Consider the following 18,671-nt stretch of genomic DNA (forward strand, 5'->3'; position numbering starts at 1 on the left):
TGGAGCTATTTGAATAGCTAAAATGAATACAATTTTCGCCCCGTTATTTGACGAGTGGATAAAACATTGAATGCATTCACCAGAGCACCTCCTGCATTCCAATTCGATTGATCGCATTCAAATAGGACGACCAACGGTCGAAAGCCTCCGATGGACTGGACGAATCGAATAGGTGGCAAAATTATAACTTAACTGCGGTACGGCCTTCGCGGTATTTCGTAAAAAAAAATAATTCTCGGATGAAAAGATCATTTGAAGTCATCACCCACGAATTTGTGCGTTTGTGTTGTATCAGGTTCCATGCGAAAGACGTCAGTTCGAACCATTTCAGTGCATCAAATTGAGTGCAAAACTTTAAGTCGTTGCTTAGTTCGGTTCTGTCCCCGACCTCATGGAAGATACCGTGATTTAAATCATTATCAGAATATCATTTAGTAAATCATCAACCGTATCATTGTATTTTAAAAATGTTGGTACCTAAGAGAACTAAAGATGTTTGAGAATCAACAAGTGAGGGTTGAATTTTTGCGCAGAAAACATTGTTATTATTTATTGTTCTGGCCACGCGGCCTTTATAAATCCTCACAGTAGTTTTATGAACTAGACAAGGAGCATGAAGTCTCAACCACGGACAATTGGTACATTGAGCACACACACCGAAGGTTGATCTCGTAGAGTGAAGCTGATGCGACAACTGAAGAGTGCGTGAAGGAACCACAACCGAGAACTGTTTTACCCACCCATATTGGTCTCTGCTATTCCCGGTCGAGTTCCGTCCCAAACTATGACCGCAAAGAAAGGTCCTGATTTCGGATTCCAATGTGGCCAATCGAAAACACATCCACTGTTCGGTGACTTGGCACGAGAATTGGCTACCATTTATTCAATTTTATGCACGATTGCCGTCGGCGTCGTTGAATGAGCCGACTTCGCTGCTGACTTCACCGCGGTTTGACACAACAATCAAAACGAACTCCGTTTGATCGCTCGATAATACTCGATCGGTTTCCGGAAACAGCGTTCGTGCCGCGGACGCTTCCTATTTACAGACCAGACCAGATCAAGGCACTAAGGCACTAAGGATACCACGAGTGGTCCGGACGATCCCGGCAGGTGATCGAAGCCATGCGCCCGTGAACCATCGTGGCGTGGTGTGTGACGCCTGCCACGGCCGGATGTCCTGCGTGGCCTGTGCCGGTGGCGTAGAAACTCTGATAGTGGCCCGTGTACGCGGTCCCCGGTGGCGTCAGCGTGTTGGGTGGTGGCAGCGGCGGAGGAGGTGGTGGCGGGGAGGCAGAGGACGACGGTGTGGTCAGTTTGTACTTGTCGCCGAACGACGACGGGTGCGGCGCCATGTACGTGGGCGCCCCGAGCGGATTGTGGTGATGGTGGTGGTGATGATGGTGGTAGATTGGACCGAACCCGCTCGCGTCCGATGCGTACGGTTGGCCCAGCATCTGCGAGCTTCCGGCGGCGTACGGCGATAAGGATGCGCCCGGTGACCCGAGGGAAGGCGAATGATGGCCAACGCCATTCAGTCCCTGCTGCTGCTGCTGCTGATGGTGCTGATGGTGCTGTTGAAGATGCTGATGATTGGCGCCACTATCGGTGCTTCCGGTGCTGCTGGCGTTACTCGCGTTACTGCCGTTACTGGAGCCGCTACCGGGAGATTGGTGCAGAAGATGGCTGTGCTGTTGATGCTGCTGTTGTTGCAGGTGGTGCTGCAGATGATGCAGCGCCGATGGGTGTGCTGATGGATGCATCGAAAGCACGGTGGTGCCTACCGCGGGTCCACCAGCCGCCGACACCCCCTGCGATATCCTCACGGAGGAGCTGACGGCGCCAGCGGTCGTCGGCGCTAGTGACGAAACTGCCTCAACCATTTCGCTATCCTCTGTGGGTTGGTGGGTCGCGCACAATTATCACCCACGGCACGGCGCATGAAAAAGAGAGAGACATAGAGAGAAAGAGAGCACATTGACGGTGTGAATGCAATCGACGGGGCCGCCGACAGGCGATGAAAGTGATAGTGGCGACATCTCGGCCGCGGCCACGGCTAGCGATGAGGCGGTCTTTTGGCCATAAATCGAGCATAAAGTCGGTCGGGCGCACTCGGTTCACGGTTTACTTCCTTCGCGGATTATTGGCACGCGTGCACCGCGTGGAAGTGGGAAAAAAGGCGAAGAAAGCAACCCAAGGAATCCGCCACTTCAAGAGGCTCCAAGTTTTTAACGATGCGCTCCCGGGTGCGAAGAAAATGTGCAACCAGCTTTTCATCACGTCGTCGTCGTCTCCGTCTCCGTCTTTGGTCGGCCACGGTGGGTTGCTTGGATTGGTTTTATTCCCAAAGTGCGTCTCGCTCTGCCTAATGGCTTCTTCAGAAACGCACGAAATGTGGAAATACAAATCGTAAAAATGCACCACAACAGGACACAAAAACAAAACACATTAAATGGGAGAACCATAAAAACGAGTCGCTCAAGTACGTACGGACAGAAAAGTGTGGTTCGCCGTTTTGTTTTGTCACAGAATTCGGGGAAAATTCGGTTTCGGAAAAATCCCGCCGATCGCCGAACGAAAATCGCAGAACGAATTATTTGAGTGGAAAATTAAAACTTTTCTTTCGAACGTTGCACGACCGCCACGCTCACTTTCGGGGGGCCAATGGGTTTTGGGATTCGGTACTTACTCTTGTTGTAGCTGGAGCTGCGCTCATTTTTCAACCGTTCGCTCATGGCCGGAGCCGATCGTTCCTGGGAGCTGGCGATGGGAAGAAGGAGAAAGAAATAAGGATAAGCGCCACGGTAAGAAATCTTACAAAATGCTGCTTAATGGCAAAATGTTTTCTGAATATGTGACAACGAAGTGATGATGGGTAGCAGCGCACATTGTTGTGCGATGCGCCTGTTCGTGGCCGTGTCGTCACCTTCGCTCCGATCTTAAAGTACGAATCATAAGTGGCTGACAACGGTTTAACCGTCACTGCACTGTTCGGCGCATTTGCAACAATCGCAATCCCGAGAATGATAAATGCCCGGTTGCGGAAGAGTCTGCAAATAGAACTTTTACAATACCCCGTGGGTCAATAAGTGATTAGACTGTCGTTAAGTCTAAACATTAGGTTGAGGCAAAAGAAATCCATTATTTTCTCGATAGACGGCTGTAGTGATCGGTGATAGCTCGTAAAGTATCGGTTTTGAATTTCACGTAAAAATAAAGGTTTTCGTTTTCCTCAACCGAATATTTGTATAACTCAATGGGAATGAAACATTATTTTAAAAAACGAAACATTTCGAGATAAGCTTTTGGTTCGGCTTCTGGCACGCCATTTGACTAATTGCGTCATCGATTGAAATATATTCCAATAAAATTTTCACAAACAATCGCTGAACGATGTTGTCGAGGTAGCTAACATCTTGGTTAAGTCTTCACATTCAGCTGCCAATAAGGAAACCATAAAGCTGCACGGCGGTAACGAATTTTCTTCTCACTCTCTTTTGAAGTAATCTCGAACTGCATTCAACAAATGGTCCCAATCAAGGGCAGAGCCATCGGCTGCACCATCAATCGGATTGCATCGGGCCCTAGGACCCCACAAACTGGGGCCAGAAAATCAAACACCGTTTGATGGCGCTGTTGGTGGGATGTTTGCGCCCACTTCTGCAGTATCGCTCAGACAGGATGGCGGGCACCAGCCTGTTGCTTATCAGAATCCATTGCGTTGCCCGCCCGCCTGTTGTTTCATAATCGGCGATTTGTTTACCGAAAATGGTGCTGCCCGTGGCTGCGGCCCAGATGATGGTACCACGTTTCGTTTGCCACAATAAACCAAAACCGACCGCACGTCATCGCGATCGCTTATGTGGCGGATCTAGGATCCCGCACAGCGCTACAGCATATGCTTCATATCCGTGGTCGCTGGACAGCGATCGAGCTTCGGCGATGGCGATAAGCTGGCCAGGGCTATAAAAGAAAAGATCACACCAATCACACACCGATTCGGTGTAATGGATATTGCTCTGCTCCCTGGACTCTGCTGGAACTTTGACCAACATTTTCCTCAGCCGCTCAGCGCCCTCTCACGCGGGAATGTTTGAAAATTATCTTATGGCCCGCGAGCCCGGGAGTCCGCAATCTGTTTGGGAGCCATAAACAAACGATTCCGGGTGGGGTTTTCCGTTATGATTTACTGTTTGTTTAACGGCCCTCTCCCGTCGGTGTCTCCGCTCGCGGTGGTAGCATAAAACGCCGGTGACGGCCAACCCGCTGCTGCTCACCAACGCTGATTCTTGAATCTTGTTTTTGGGGAATCCGCCCATCCCCGAAAGGGGTTTCTTTTCCTACGTACGCCCCAAGACCTCTAGCAAGTGGTAAATATATTGATTTGAGTGGACCACAAGCGATACGCGGAACGCACTACTGTACCCCCTGACCAGCTGAGGGGAACCATAAGTTTGGAATTGTTTAAAACCCTCCACATCGCTGACCCTTCGCTCGTCGACCGTTTAGAGACACCAATGTTTACCTGCCTGTTACGGGCCATTTAGAATGGTAGCGAAACGATGTTTTTCAATAAAACACCATTAGAGATGGAGCGAAAAGGTGTCCGAAGACTGTGCTTCCAATCTGTTCTGAGATCTGTCCATCGAAATTCTCCGGAAAGCCACCAGTTGTGGCCGGAGAATTTATAATAAAATAGGAACAGCCTAGTTTATGAGCTGCAAGTGGATTGGTTTTTGGGTGAGTGCGCCCTCCGGCGGCATGAGTTATGGTGTGGTTATTCGGGTGGCTTAAAACAGAGTGATTCACCGAAAACAACGAACTCTTTGCGGCCGCGATCACGTAAACTCGCGATCGATACGTTCGAGAGGCTGTTTCTTGGTAGGCGCCGAAGTCGGCCAAACGCTATGTCAACCAACCGATGTAATTGGTGAACATGACAGAAAAATCACCCACCGAAAAACTTGGCAGAAATCTGCATTAGATCAGGACTATCAGGTATGGTCACTGCTATAAAAGACCCGCAGGATATAGATATGAGGAGGCCTGCGCTGCTAGGTTGGGTGGTAATTGGGTGCACAAACAGGAGGACCTACTGCCGATGATCCCAAACCCACGATGGCCACGCTTTCGACTACCCGATTGATCGGCTCCTCGACGAGAACCGAACGTGGTGTGCCTGTGCCAGGATATCGTAATCCACCACCGAGATCGACCACGCCGCTGATCCGTAGCGCGTAAATAAAGCGACCGGGCGGCGCTCCATAATCGAGATCGGAAACTCGAGAAACCCCCAAAAATAGCCGAAGAATGCCGGGCCAGACCAAGAAGTCTGGTCGGAGAAGTGAGGTCCGAAATTTGAAAAGTGTTCCCTCGCCCCGTTTGATTGCGACGAAGGTTGGTGGATTTTATTTTCTGGTTTTGCGTCTCGATGTGGCCACTTTACCCGCACTTTGTTTATTCGTTGCGTTCCGGTCCGAGATTGGCCCGATCGAGGCCGAGGCGGACATGTCGGCCACGAGCGCCAATCGTTAACAATCCGCTTCCAGTTTGATGCAATGATTAGGAGCGCTGTTTATTTATGTTTCTAATAAAATATCGATGAAAGCCGTACGCACGCACGCAAGCCGGCCGGTCCGATGGTCTCTTTTCGTCGAAGTCAATCGACGAAGCTACCTACGCGCTTTCCGTTACGGAACCCGGGTGCTGGGGTCTTTCGCAACATCTGGATGTTGCCTGAGGCATGGTTTGCGTTATCGCGGGCCGCTCATTAAGGCTCGTATCTTCGGTCACCTCCCCAAAGCGTGCGGGAATGTTGGTGAATGAAAATGTTTGAATCCAATTTCCATCGCTTTCGTAGTGTCGATGGATGTAAAATGCCCGTTCTCGGGGCAGATGAAAATAATAACTAAATTTTTGGGGGGTGATTTTGTTGGGAGAAGTTTACTACGGCCAATTACTTGAAAATGACAATCGGGCGAACCACAGCAAAAGTTGGTGAACGAAGTAGGCTTGACATTCTGCCGGCTTCTAACAAGACTCATTGACAAACACAAAATTTCATTGGGACTTAAAAATGAACTTTTTGCAAAGATTAGTACTTTCAACGGATCACTTACCGTTGAACGAAAAATTACATCAGCTCTGCTTATGCGCCAGATTCACAACTTGTCGATCGACATTATGTTTCTCAATTTTTATATTCATTTCTTTTCTTTTATGACTTCTTCGCAGTCACACGAGGAATCTAAGTCTCCAATTGTAGTCCTGAAACTAGTTACACCAGTGTTCTACTTTAGAATGAATCCGCTATTGGGTCGTACATTATTTCATTAAATTGCATTTTATCATCGTTTCTTTCGATCAAATAGCATTGTTTGTCATTCGATATTGTTTCAAGTCTTAAGAAACAGAGAAAAGGTCTAGAGATTCGGGAACTTCTTCGTCGCTTTGTTCAGATCACAGAATAATAGAAAATTGGAAACTACTAAACTTTGCTTCTACCTCATAAACTGGCAATCAATGAAACAACCACTCTAAAGTCGCAGCCAAAAATGACAGAAGGTACGTGCCATCGCTCACCCGAGACCGGTTCGACGAATCGAAGATGGATTATCCAAACATTGTTCGACCATGTTTTCGCCCTCAACCCCGGAAAACCATGCTCTCCGTCCCAAAAGGCTGATGGATGCGTGCGAAGCAAACGAGCATTGCATAAACACACCATAAACGTTCGATTTAACGATATCACCTCGAATGGAATTTATTCGCCATCCTTGGCCACAACGGCGCCCGCGCACGTGTGTGTGTGCGTGTCCGATCCTCGCTGAGCGATGAGTCCAACGCGGAGCACGATTTTCCGGAACTGTTGCTGCGAAGATTTACCCTCCCCAAGACTGTGTTAATCAAATCGCGTAGCCTTCAAGAGCGATCTCTCCGCTGGTCCGCTGCCCATTCCGATGGAAAGCGGAAAAAACTAAACTTCCGACACGTGTTCGTTTACTGTAAGGTCGCCTATTTGCTCGCGTGGAAAATTTATGTCTCAAACACGTGATCGTTGGCCTCCCGGGAGCAGACCGCAACCGTGCGGTGCGCGGTGTTTGTAATGTGCATAATTTAGTATTTAATTAAGTTCACACTTCCACCGCTGACCAAAGGTGACAAACGAACTCAAGTGCGGCACCGCTAGGGTAGTAATGAGCGCAACAATCTGGTGGCCCTCGGCACCCGCGGGCCTTTTGTGATGCAAGTAAAAAGCGTGGCCCTCAGCATCATCAGCAACATAAATAAATTTCGTGTTATTAACATAAACATAAAGCGGAGATCGCTCGAGGGGGACATCGAGCCACGGGATCGTAGTGACATCTTGATCGTCGCTTTCAAAGAACTCCACCTTGTACCAGGGGAAGAGTCCACCGGTCCGGTCCCTTTTATCGCGATACTAAGCGATTCCGGCGGCGATCGTCGTCCGTCGGCACGGCGCTGTTTATTTTCTATTGCTCGCGCTCGCGAAAACAATAACAAAAGTGTCGTCGGCACCGAGCTCACAATGCTGGGCCCGCACCCCAGGGGTCCCAGAATCACACTCTACTTCTCTTACTTCTTCACCGCTCGGAAGCAGCAGCTCGAACGTATAACTCAGCCAGTAAACAAACCCACGATTGCGGCGGGGTTGGTTTCACTTCGGTTTTATATGCATTTTTAAGTCGCTGTAAATCAAATGGGTCGTAAGTGGTGGGCTGTAAAACGGTTACCGTCGCCCTCCGGATACCTACTCCTCGTTGGTTTCGTTGTCCCGGAATCCTTTCGCGAACGGATTGCTGACGATCTTGAGCTGCGTTACCTAGTCGGGGAAGGGTGAAAAAAAAGTGAACAATTAACAAAAACATTCGGACTAAAAAGGCTCAGAGATCTTAAGAGGTCCGCTAAATTGGCCGCAACACACTACTCCATTTTCATTAACTCGGCAAACGGCGCTTGGCACTCGGTGGCGGACGCAAATCAATTATGAAACTGGAGCGCGCGAGCGCGCGGGAGATGGAAATTTATGAGCCCCTTCCCGCAGCAGCACCAGCATCCGTCGGCCGAGCGCCTGACAAGTTATGCTCTCCCGGGGGGATGGAGCGACAATATCCACATTCCAATATATCTTTTCTACTTTGTAATATCTGTCAAAATATTTTGAACCCATTCATTACTTTTAATCGCCGTGCGCCGGGCGGCTCTCCGTGACACGGAAAACCCGCGCCACATCAGGCAGCACAGCCTGTCACGAAATGTGACCTCTGCGCGTTCGGGCTGGTCGTGCCATTTTGGTGGCTGTGGTTTTTGTTTGTTTGTTATGATTTAGGCGTGCTTTAGAATTTACGAGTACACGGAGACACATAACCCGCCGCGCAGCAGGATCGCGTTGCGTGTCCACGCTCTCTCTCTGTCTCTCTCTCTCTTTCTCTCTCTGTGTGCCGCAAATCGTTCGCCGGTGATTTAGTGGGACTCGCCGGTTTTATGGCGGAATTAAATCCACCCACAGCATGTCGGGAGTTTCGGGCGTGTTTTTCAGTTTGGCAAACACTGATCCACTGGTTGACGGTTGGTGTGGGTTTATGATGATCGTGACGATCACGATGTATCATTTGATTGTGAAACGAATCACTTGGAACGATCCAAATGGGACATGCTCTAACGCGTTCCATAATCCTCAAAATATTCACAGTGTGAAGGCATTCCCGGCATATCCCGCCACAGACCAGTTGGCGACCAGCATAGCGACCTTTGCCAGATCGTACGCTCACTGTGAGCCGTCGCAACTACAACCGGGCGGAGCAGCATGATCGTTATGCTGCCCCGGGTTAAAGATAAACATTAAACAGACCGAACATTTTTAATCGTTTGTTTGGTCGTGCGTAATGGGAAAAGGATGCTGCTGTTGCGGCCACTGCACTGGCGGGATGGGTATGTGGCGCACACCGGTCGGACCGGGGGCTGTGTATTTGTACTACGATGTTGCGTGACCCGCCCCGAGGGAAGCCCCGAGCCGTAAACAGTCGTGGTCAACGCAGACACAGCCCCGTGAGGTGGGCCCTGCACTCAAGCGGACTGAAGTGGTAAGCTTAGTGATCTCTCTTACCCGTTGGTTCTGGTAGGCCGTCACCGCCGTGAAGGATGTTTCGGGAAAGACGAACGTTCGGTGCGTCAGCGTATCCCGTTCGTCCTTAACGCCGTTGCGCGTGTAGAAGCACACGTGCAGCCGTGGCTGGTAGCGATGCATCGAGTTCAGAATGATCTGCGGATGAGAGAGAGAGAGAGAGAGAGAGAGAGAGCGTTGGGATTGGAAATCGTCTTTCCAAAAGAGACTTAGTGGTCTTTCGTATTACTCACGTGCCCATTATCGTCCAGCTGGTTGTTGGTGAGCTTCAGCTTGTCGAAGGAGATGGTTTGCTTCATCCAGGTCGCTCCGGTGGCCGGCGAGTCGGGATGGACACTGATCCGTGGCGGAGAAATGGGGTCCGCTTTTCCGGCCACCACCCAACTGGAGCTGTGGTTAACGGATTGAGAGGTAAAGTTTCAGCGCCTTTTATTGAAAACCCGTACGGTGAGTATCCTGAAGCTCCAAGTTGTTGGTGAGAGAATTAGGAGTTATTTTAGGTAAGCTTAGAAAAGATGTTAGAAAGGGTATTTCAATGAGGTACGAAGGTACGCATGCTTAACAGTTGATGGACTTTGCTGAACTTTACGCGAGTTGAACAAACTTTACCAAAGTTTAAGTGGCCCATTATCGTTCCAAACGATATTCCAGGGTGGTCCATCTAGTGTTTGGATTCCGAAGATGGGATGCAAAATAACGATTACGGTTGACGCTGTGTGTAGCCGTAGCCTGTAGCCATCCTGTTGAAACCTAATGTCGGCCAAGTTTTCAACTTCTATTTCGCCGAAGAACCAATCGGTCAACATTTCTCAGTATTCGCTAGTTGTGGCTGCATTGGTTTTTCTTGCCCGACGTGTTCAGAGCCCCAAATACGAAAATTTTGCTTATTACCACAACCACCGAGATGGAAATGAGCTTTTCAAATTTCGTACAGTTTGAGTTGAAGGCTCACCACTTAGAAAATTCTTTTTTCATATTTCCCAATTTTCTGCAAGAATATCGCGCCCCATTTCGTACAGGTCAAAGTTTTTACTAAATTTTCACAATTTCTAGAATGAAGTTTGACGTTTAGAAAAGTCAAGTAATCGGTAGTTTAAAATCCAAACAATCGATGGATCACCCTGAAGTCACTGAAATTGTCTAAGCCAGACCTGAACTTGATCCTCATCGGGAGCGCTGATGCATGCAAATTATGTAACGTCACGCTCGTTTCGCTCATGTAACGCCTACTTGACAGTTCAGCACGGTCATCAACTTAATATTAGTCTCGTCATGTTTTTAGTCTACTGTCTATTCTAATGATGTGGTGTTAGTACGGTGAGCGATGCGTTAAATTTGCGTTGTTACGCTCGATCGTTAGCGACGCCTCATCCCGTTACGCAATGGACCAGATAGCTCGTCCGGCCGAGATAAGTCGTAATTCCAGGCCTAGCCGTTACCGATGCGTTTGGTTACGTATACTGTGCCCCCCTGGTATTGCATGCCCCCTGGCGTCAAAAGCGTCATGCACAAGTCACAACCAATAGACACACACACAAGCAAGTGCACACGCGCGGTCGCGGGTTGACCGAAACTCCGGCTGCCAGTCGCCGGCGGACGCGTCCCACGCGACGCCACTTACGTGTGGAACGCGTATCGGTAGCGCTTATCGTCCAGCGGCACAAAGTCCATGATCATGAGGTACTCGGTGGCCAGGTTCAGCCCCTCCACCCGCACCTGGAAGGTCGGGAACATGCGGCGGCCCGCCTTGGTCACTATCATCTCGGTGCCCTGCTCGTGAAATTTGTCCCACAAGTGTTTGCCCTCGAGCACCACCACCACCGAGCCGAGCGTCGGATGATAAGGCTTATCCGGATCGACCGTGGCCGACACCTTCCGTGCGGCCGCCGCCGCACACGGCCCCGCTTTACCGCCAGCGGAAGAGTCACGTCCGTTCGCCGCCAGGGCTGGGTGTCCCCGTCTACTACCGCCGTCACCAACTTCACCGTCGCCACCACCACCACCACCACCAGATGTATCGCCGTCACTACCACCGGGATGTCCTGCGTCCTCCTCGTCCGGACTACCCGACTCGTCCGGCTCCCCCATACACACCCGCTGTCCGTCGGTCGCCCGGGAAGACGCATTTTGGGAGCCGATGTTGTGTCTTCGGGAGGCTCTCGTCCGGACGCCCCCAAACTCACTTCCGGTCCGAGTGGCTTTCGACGGACGCGCTGCTGCCAGTGGTTCGTGGAGATTCTTGTTGCTGCTGAGGTCATTGTTGTTGTTGTTGTTCAGGTTGAGGTTCAGGCTGGCGGACAGATTGAGACTGTTGAGGTTGGGGCCCGCCAAAGGATGGCCACCGTGAACCGGCGAGGACTGCTTGCTGTCGCAACTGATGCTTAGCTGCTCCACTTGTTCCAGCGGGTTGTATTGGCCCTTGTTGGCATTCTGAATGCAGGCTGTGGACGGAGCAGAGCACACGATATGAGTAACTTGGGTCCCCAATTCATGTTTTGGAGGAAATAAATCATTATCCTAAAATTTGTTGAACAACCGCCAATATTTCGGTGAACCTTAGTTTAAAAGCGCGCCTGTCAGTTCCGGAGGTCAGCTAAATATAGAAGCCCAGATCTCGCTTTCCCCACCGCTCGGGTAAGGATAAATCATCTTTCCATGCACCCGTTTGCGGTAGAAGCGAAGAAAAAACGGCCTTCCGCCTTGCCTGCCGAAGTCAGGATCGTCATCATCACTGTCATTTGCGCGGTCGTAAATTCAGCGCAAATCGAAGTACGGTACGGCCCAACCACAGGAGTGCCGCGTCTAGACGAGGCCGCCGAAGCGGAGGGAACAAAATTGAAATAAAGTAGACCTTTACCTAAAATTCGGAAAAACGCGAAACGAGTAACTTTCTTTTACTGCTCCGTGCTCCGACGGCTCCGGCGGAACGAAGAACACCGGGAGGATTCCACCGCGGCGTACCGACGTTCGTCAGAAGGCACCGAAGGCGGCGGAAAAATTCTGTACCGCACCACCATTAAGCAATCATCGACCGTTTTTCACAGGTCATAAAATTTTGACTGGCTTGTGCCAGTCACAGTTTGCGTGGCGTTACCTCCGTGGTTCCGCTGGTCCGAAAGGCAAACCCCCCAACAAAAAAAACAGCGACCAAGCACAGGAGTTAGAACCGCTAAACGTAGGAACGCCGCCCAAGTGCTTCGGTTGCGGCATCCTTAAAAGGGAGCGAGCGCCGTTATGTGAAGCAATTTGCTGTGCGGTTCTGGTTTTTCTGGGGTTCTCTGGGCCATATTTTGATGGTCCAAGAGTTTATGAGTTTTCCTGGAATGTCGCATCCGCAGGTTGCGCGTGAGCCTACCGAAAGCGTGTCCAAAGTGCTCACAGATTTGGAGATTGCTCTAATTGCTGAAGGAAAGCAATATTGTTCGGTTTTTTTTTTCATTTTTTGAGCAATTTTTGGGTATGAATTGTCCAATTTTTAGTCGAGACTGAGCGCTTTGGGAAATGTCTATTGGCTGACCGTGGAATGCCTATGTTCCTGTTTAGCTTATGTCCTCCTTACTTCGTCTGAAATTAAAGACCAAAGCCTCCTATTCCAGAACGAAGGTTTTCCAAATTTGATTAGACATTGGAAATTGACAAAATTGAACAGCGCCATATCATTTCTCTAAATTATGCAATTAGATAGAAAATATATAGAATAACTGAGGCATAAGATTTCCAAAATAAAAACGGAAAATAGGGATTCTTTTGGATATTTCGATATATTTGTAGCACAATAATCCGTTTCCCTTGACATTCTGGTCAACTGTGTACTAGGTCTATACGTTGAGAACAGGACTGTTTTCAACACACAAAAAATGTTTATATTTTTTTTTCGCAAATTTCTATTTTATTCGAAGTATGTGCCATCGCTAGCTATACATTTCTCCTATCTCTCTGCCTAATCATGGATTCCTAGACGAAAGAATTCTTCGACTTTTTAAGTAAACTAATTAGTCATTCCATTTCGACTTCCTCGTAGAAAAACGAAAGGCTGCTCGGCCAATACGTGTCCCATCGATGAAAAAGAATGATATTCGGAAAGAGCCAAGTCTCGTGAATAACGCGGGGAGGGATAGCAGCTCTCGTCCAAGTGATGTGATAGTTTGCTGAAACTGTTTTGCTTTTTGGGCACATGTCAGCTTCACTTCACGAGGGACCAGGCGCCTCCATTTCAGAAAACAGAAACGGCTTTTGGTTGTTTTTCGATCAATGCATGGTTGAAATTGGTCATTTGTTGTCAGCAGCGATCGGAATTAACGTTTTCATCAGGTTTTAGGAGCTTGTGAAACACCACATCTTTCTGTCCCATCAGAAAGTCCGTTTTTTGGAGTCAATTGACGTTTTTTTTTGTTAAATCAAAATCGCCTTTTTGGAATTTTTTAAACCACTTAAAGCACTGCGATCTTCCAAACACAAGTCCCTACAAGCATTTGGTGCGATTCCGAAGCAGTTTTCTTCAAGAGGAGCAGAAAAATAATAATCCCCGCAAAACGCTTTTTTCGGGCACAAAACTCGCCATGGTCTAACCCTTTTAACGGTCGTTTGCAAACTGATTAAATTTTTTTGCGACCTGGACTCATTTACCTGATGTCAAAATAAGGTAATGATGAATGAACAGCAAAACTGGGAAGTCCCAATCGGCAGGTACAGCCATCCTTTTTACAGTCCCGTTCTCAACGTATAGACCTAGTAGACGTTTTGGGAATCTAAATAAGAGTACAAAAGAACCCAATCTAGAAGCCCAAGAATCGACGAACAAATCTACGCTGTTCTAACTTACTTATTTACAAGAATCCATTGACCGCCAAAATTGGTTCGTGGAAAATGGCTAGAATTTCACCATCTCCACTCGGTGGAGCGATTCTACAACGTTCATTCTTCTGCTTTCCGCACGGGCGACACCATACAAGAAACGAAAATCACAAGCTGAGCACACAAACAAGGCACATATGGGCGCACTGGGAAAAGTGAGCCGGCCTCGGCGTATTTCCACGCCGAGGAATGTGAGCTGGAATTTCGTCGAATTAGTGCAAAGTCAGTGCAGCACCATTAATCAACCCGTTCGACAACGGAGCAACTGGAGCGCACGGCCGGAACGCCCTGCCGTTTCCTGCCGTCGAGTGTCCCAAAACACGCCGTGGCCACATTTGCATCCCGTTTTCTGCTCTGAAGTTTCAGCAAATTTTCCAACGTCCCGTCCAATGCTACCACCGCTTGCTACGAGTATTGACAGCGCTAATGGTGACGTAGAAAATCCGCCGCAGCAAACGCAGCGCCTACTCGCCCATCAATCTCGCTCGAGTCAGTCGACAAGTTTCGCAAACTCCTTTGCGGGCCAAATAAACCAAGAAGAAAAACACCGTGCCAGTGCCAGTGCGATCGTGCGAGGTGTGAATGAAATCGGAAAGTCCACCCGGTGGGAATGTGTGACAACGATCGTGGCCGTAACGGAACGTTTTGCGCCCCGGGGACTCCAAATTGACAATTAGTTCAGCACGATTTATGTCGCCCGCCAACCGAGGTTACGGGTGAGCGCGATCGCAATTATTTTAAATTAACAAGATATAAATCTTGGCCTTAGCGAACCGAACATCAAACGAACGCGCCCGTGACAACCGTGATCAGCTTTGAAGCCCCTTAACTAGTGCCTGAAATTAGATGAACAACCGTTGCACACAGTATCAGTTATTGGACCTTCGATTTAGACCCGTTCAGAGGGACCTTCGATTGCCGAATTCCTTGAAGTAACATTAATCAGATCTATGCTCCGATCACGGCTTATCGGGCACTGCCACCGGATACAATTTGCGTACTGGGCGTAGCTCCTCACTCAAGTTCGCTTGTTATTGCCGGCCATGTCAACACTTCGTCCGACTCAGTCCGACAGGTTGCTGGTGGTGGTGGCGTCTCCTCGTCGTCATCGTCGCGGTTGTTTGATTGTTTTCATTGGTCAGCGTGCAACAACATCGCCATCGCCGTGCGCCACCACCACCAGGGAGGAAGGTGCTACAATGTGTTCTGCTTGCCCCGCCGACGACTGAGCCTCTGGAGAACCGATCGACCGATCCTTGGCGCACACACGGGCACGCGCCCCGCGGAACGGCAGATGTCAGCGTACCGATGATGGCGCAATTCACCAACGCGTTGAGCTGTTGGTGGAGATCCTTTCAACGCCGCGTCCTCATCGGAGGCCAGACCCCTCGTTACAAATGAGCGTTGTGATTTGCGATCATGCTCGGATTGCGATGATGCGCGCGAGTCCGGAAAGGTAGCTGACCTCCGACGGGTGACGAGTGAGCCCCTCGATGGCGGGTGTGTAAGTAAGTGAACCTGCCTGATGGTGATTGATTTAAAATGGCACACACGTGGCCAAACTAACGACGGAATGCAGTTTTTACATTTTTATAGTCTTTATCAACAACCGTTTCGGTTAACGCCTTCCGGTGGCTTCCTGATGGTGCTGGTGGGGAAATTGTCGCGATTGACCCAGACCCAGACCCAGAGACACTTTTCACACGCGCATCCGCGTCTTCGTGCAGCCAGCATCTCGAGTGTGAAAATGGTTTCCATACGCCACAGCTTTGTGCTCTCCCTTTGGCCGCGCGGCTTCGGGTTGCGGTCGGGTCGTGTCGGGTCGCCTCATAATTTACAGTGTCATGTCGAAAGCAAATATTTATGTTGTAATTAGTCGAGTGTTGCTGCGTTCCTGTACGCGCTGTCTCCTCGTCCGTCGTGGGTTCGCTACGTATTTGTCCAGCGTGGCTGGGTTCCAGTTTTCCCGTTTCCTCTTCACACCCTTTTCTTTCCCCACACCGGGGCCGCCGCGCATGTGTTCCGCTCTGCCGATCGTCGTCTGCGGACCGCATACCGTAAACATTTTGGAAAGTCGGAACATTTTTGGTTGTTTGGTTTTCTTTCGATAACAGAAGCTGCAAATTCGCTCAGACGATGTCGCAGATGACCCGGGCAGACTTCCGGGTTCCCGTTCCTTCCCGACGCATTTTCCGAGACACTTTTCACGACTCGATCCGAATGATCCGTATTTGGAAACCGGTGCCTCGTTTCGTCCGCTTTCGGCGATGAATTTATTACATGTTTTTATTTCCCGCGATTCCAGACAGAGTGCGATCGATAAACAGACCACTCACCAGGGCGGAACGTAAAATCGGGACCCAAAATCTGTAGGACTTTTCCCGGAACGGATCGGGGCCGGAACGGCGTCCGGTGAGTTGTGGAGTTTTCGGGTAACGCACCGCAGGCCCATCAATTAAGCACCGGCGGACAGCGAGCACAGCTCTCCGATCGATCGAGTGGCCAGCGGGTCAGCTTGGTCTCTCGGGCTTGACGGTCGCTGTTGCGCCACCGCGCTGATCCATGCTGGGCCGCAGCAGTAGCCGCTCCAGCTTTCAACGGCGTGTCCGAAAGCGGACGAAATACTGCCTGCCACTATTAGCCAGTAGCTGGGCCCCCGGGCCAATATTTTGCCGGCCAGGCGGACACCGGTGCGGACAGGTCGGACTGTGGAAGATTTGCGATTGGGCCTCGCCGTCTCTATTGCGCACTGTGGCCAGGTTTTCGGATCCCGTTTTTTAACCCGTCTGATGCACTGCGGTGTGATGTAAACATAACGGCGGTGAGCTGACCGGACGACGCCCGAATAAATTGTAGCCGCCGACTGTCAGGCCGGCCATTCTTGGGGTTTCTTGACAACCGTCGGACCGCGGGACACCAAAGGTTGACATCATAATTAATTTATTCGTTAAATCATCTTGCCCCCGCGCGCCACTGCCGCGCTCGCCGTTTTGGGGCCAGGACGTGATAAATCGCCGCTGCTACGGTGAGTGTGTTTAATTGTGTTTTGTTTTTTACATTTTTTTTTTTGCATTCTTAAGCGCGCCCGTCAAAGAGTTATGCCCACTGGCTGGCTGCCTGGCTGCCTAATTAAGAAGATTATTAGAAAACGGTAACCGGTAAAGGGCCACGGGCGGAGCAGAAAATTGGAGCTCGCTTGATTGCGCTTCGGGGACCCACGAAACCCGGTCGGTCGGAGAGCGGCTCAGAAATGATGACTCAATTAATTAAACGATGCCTCGGGCGGGCCCTGACTGGGACCCCATCTTGTGCTCGTTCCAAGGAGCGAACATTCCGCGGCCAGCAACTACCCGACGGCGGCGGCCACGGTGACGGCGACGGCGGTACTGGTACGCGTCCATCATCCGCGCATTTACATGACGTGCCGGCTCGGTTTGTCAGCCGGTGAGGAAGCTTGTTGGGTATAAAAATTGGCTATTAATTAAATCGGGACGTGCACACTGCATCAGCGATTAGGCCGGTGAGCTGCAGGACCACAGGACCAGACCGGTCCAGCGGAAAAGGATCGGAATAAATCATGGCTGTCAAAACACGTCCCATTACGATGCCACGATGCCAGCCCCGGTAATTGTAGTCATTACCGGTGGTCGACCATCGAAGGTCATCCTTTTTTTCGCGCACATCATCTTCCTGCTTATTTTCAAACGGACATATCTGAGGCAAACCCCTGTTTTATACGGGTTGATTCATTGCTCGAGCTTCCGAATCGATGTTAATTTGAATGACTTGTGCTTTAGAAAGCTGTAATTGAATGTCTCAACTACTCAGCAGTTTAAGGAAGAGATTCTTTTGCTATAAAAAAATCCCAATATTCTAATATTAGCTCCAGAGACGTTCAAGTTATGGGAAAATCTTCACAAATGTCGACTGACATTTAAGTGTCCGGGTTGGCAGTTGGTTGTGCATCCCATTTTTCGCTGGTAACCGAAGAAGGCTGTGATCAACAAATTTCCCAACATTGGAACGGTGCTTCGCAGTGAGAAAACCCATCTCACTATGGCCCACGAAGCTCATCTCACTATGCAAATTATTTTCCTCCAAAAGCTAATCCTTTAAAACCGTTAAGGATAAGACCCTCTGAACGTAATCCGTACCCCGTCGGTCGGTAACCTACCTTCCATCGCCTTCATCGGATTGGTGCCATTTTTGTACGAAACCGGACTCCAGTAGTCGATGGCTGCCGCCGCCGGGCCGTAGTGGTGAAGGAAATCCGTGCCGTTCAGATCGGACGGCATGGTCGGCATGCTTCCGACGAGATTGGTGTAGGACGATTCGTGCAGCATAACTCCCGGCGGCCCACCGTCACCGTGCCGATGGTGCCCGTTTGCGTAATCAAGATGGTGCATCATGGCGGAGCCGTTTCAAGCACTTTTTAGCGCAATTTATTGAATCGAATAAAAAACTCTTCGGAGATGATCTGATTGAATCACTGTTTAAGAATGTTGATCGATTGCTACATCCATCGTTAGCGACCACCGTCAGCTCCCGAGACTCATAAACGCTGCCTACAGCCTAACCGGGTTTGTTTTAATGGCCAGTAGACTTTTCACACATTCGACAATTTTCACCGATCGGCACGTTCCCCGTGTAATTCGCACTTCTTCACTTCGCA

General features: G+C 49.8%; 1 protein-coding gene across 1 annotated transcript; it reads right to left on the reverse strand.

Annotated features, from left to right (window-relative positions):
* Positions 1-1,076: 1,076 nt before the first annotated feature.
* On the reverse strand, positions 1,077-18,408 carry LOC128269993 (T-box transcription factor TBX5). The gene is made up of 7 exons (XM_053007396.1): positions 18,174-18,408; positions 10,767-11,586; positions 9,379-9,535; positions 9,128-9,283; positions 7,776-7,843; positions 2,690-2,760; positions 1,077-1,894 (listed from the first exon to the last, which is right to left on the reverse strand). The coding sequence occupies exons 1-7, from the start codon at positions 18,406-18,408 to the stop codon at positions 1,077-1,079; spliced, it is 2,325 nt and encodes a 774-aa protein (XP_052863356.1).
* Between the last annotated feature and the right edge of the window lie 263 nt (positions 18,409-18,671).

Source organism: Anopheles cruzii, chromosome 3 (assembly GCF_943734635.1).
Source record: "Anopheles cruzii chromosome 3, idAnoCruzAS_RS32_06, whole genome shotgun sequence".
Lineage (NCBI taxonomy): Eukaryota > Metazoa > Arthropoda > Insecta > Diptera > Culicidae > Anopheles > Anopheles cruzii.

Coding starts and splice junctions, on each gene's coding strand:
- LOC128269993 (XM_053007396.1), bottom strand. CDS start 18,408: ATGATGCACCATCTTGATTACGCAAACGGGCACCATCGGCACGGTGAC. Junction 11,587..18,173: donor TCCGATGAAGGCGATGGAAG/GTAGGTTACCGA, acceptor CTCCGTCCACAG/CCTGCATTCAGAATGCCAAC. Junction 1,895..2,689: donor CAGCTCCAGCTACAACAAGA/GTAAGTACCGAA, acceptor ACCAACCCACAG/AGGATAGCGAAATGGTTGAG.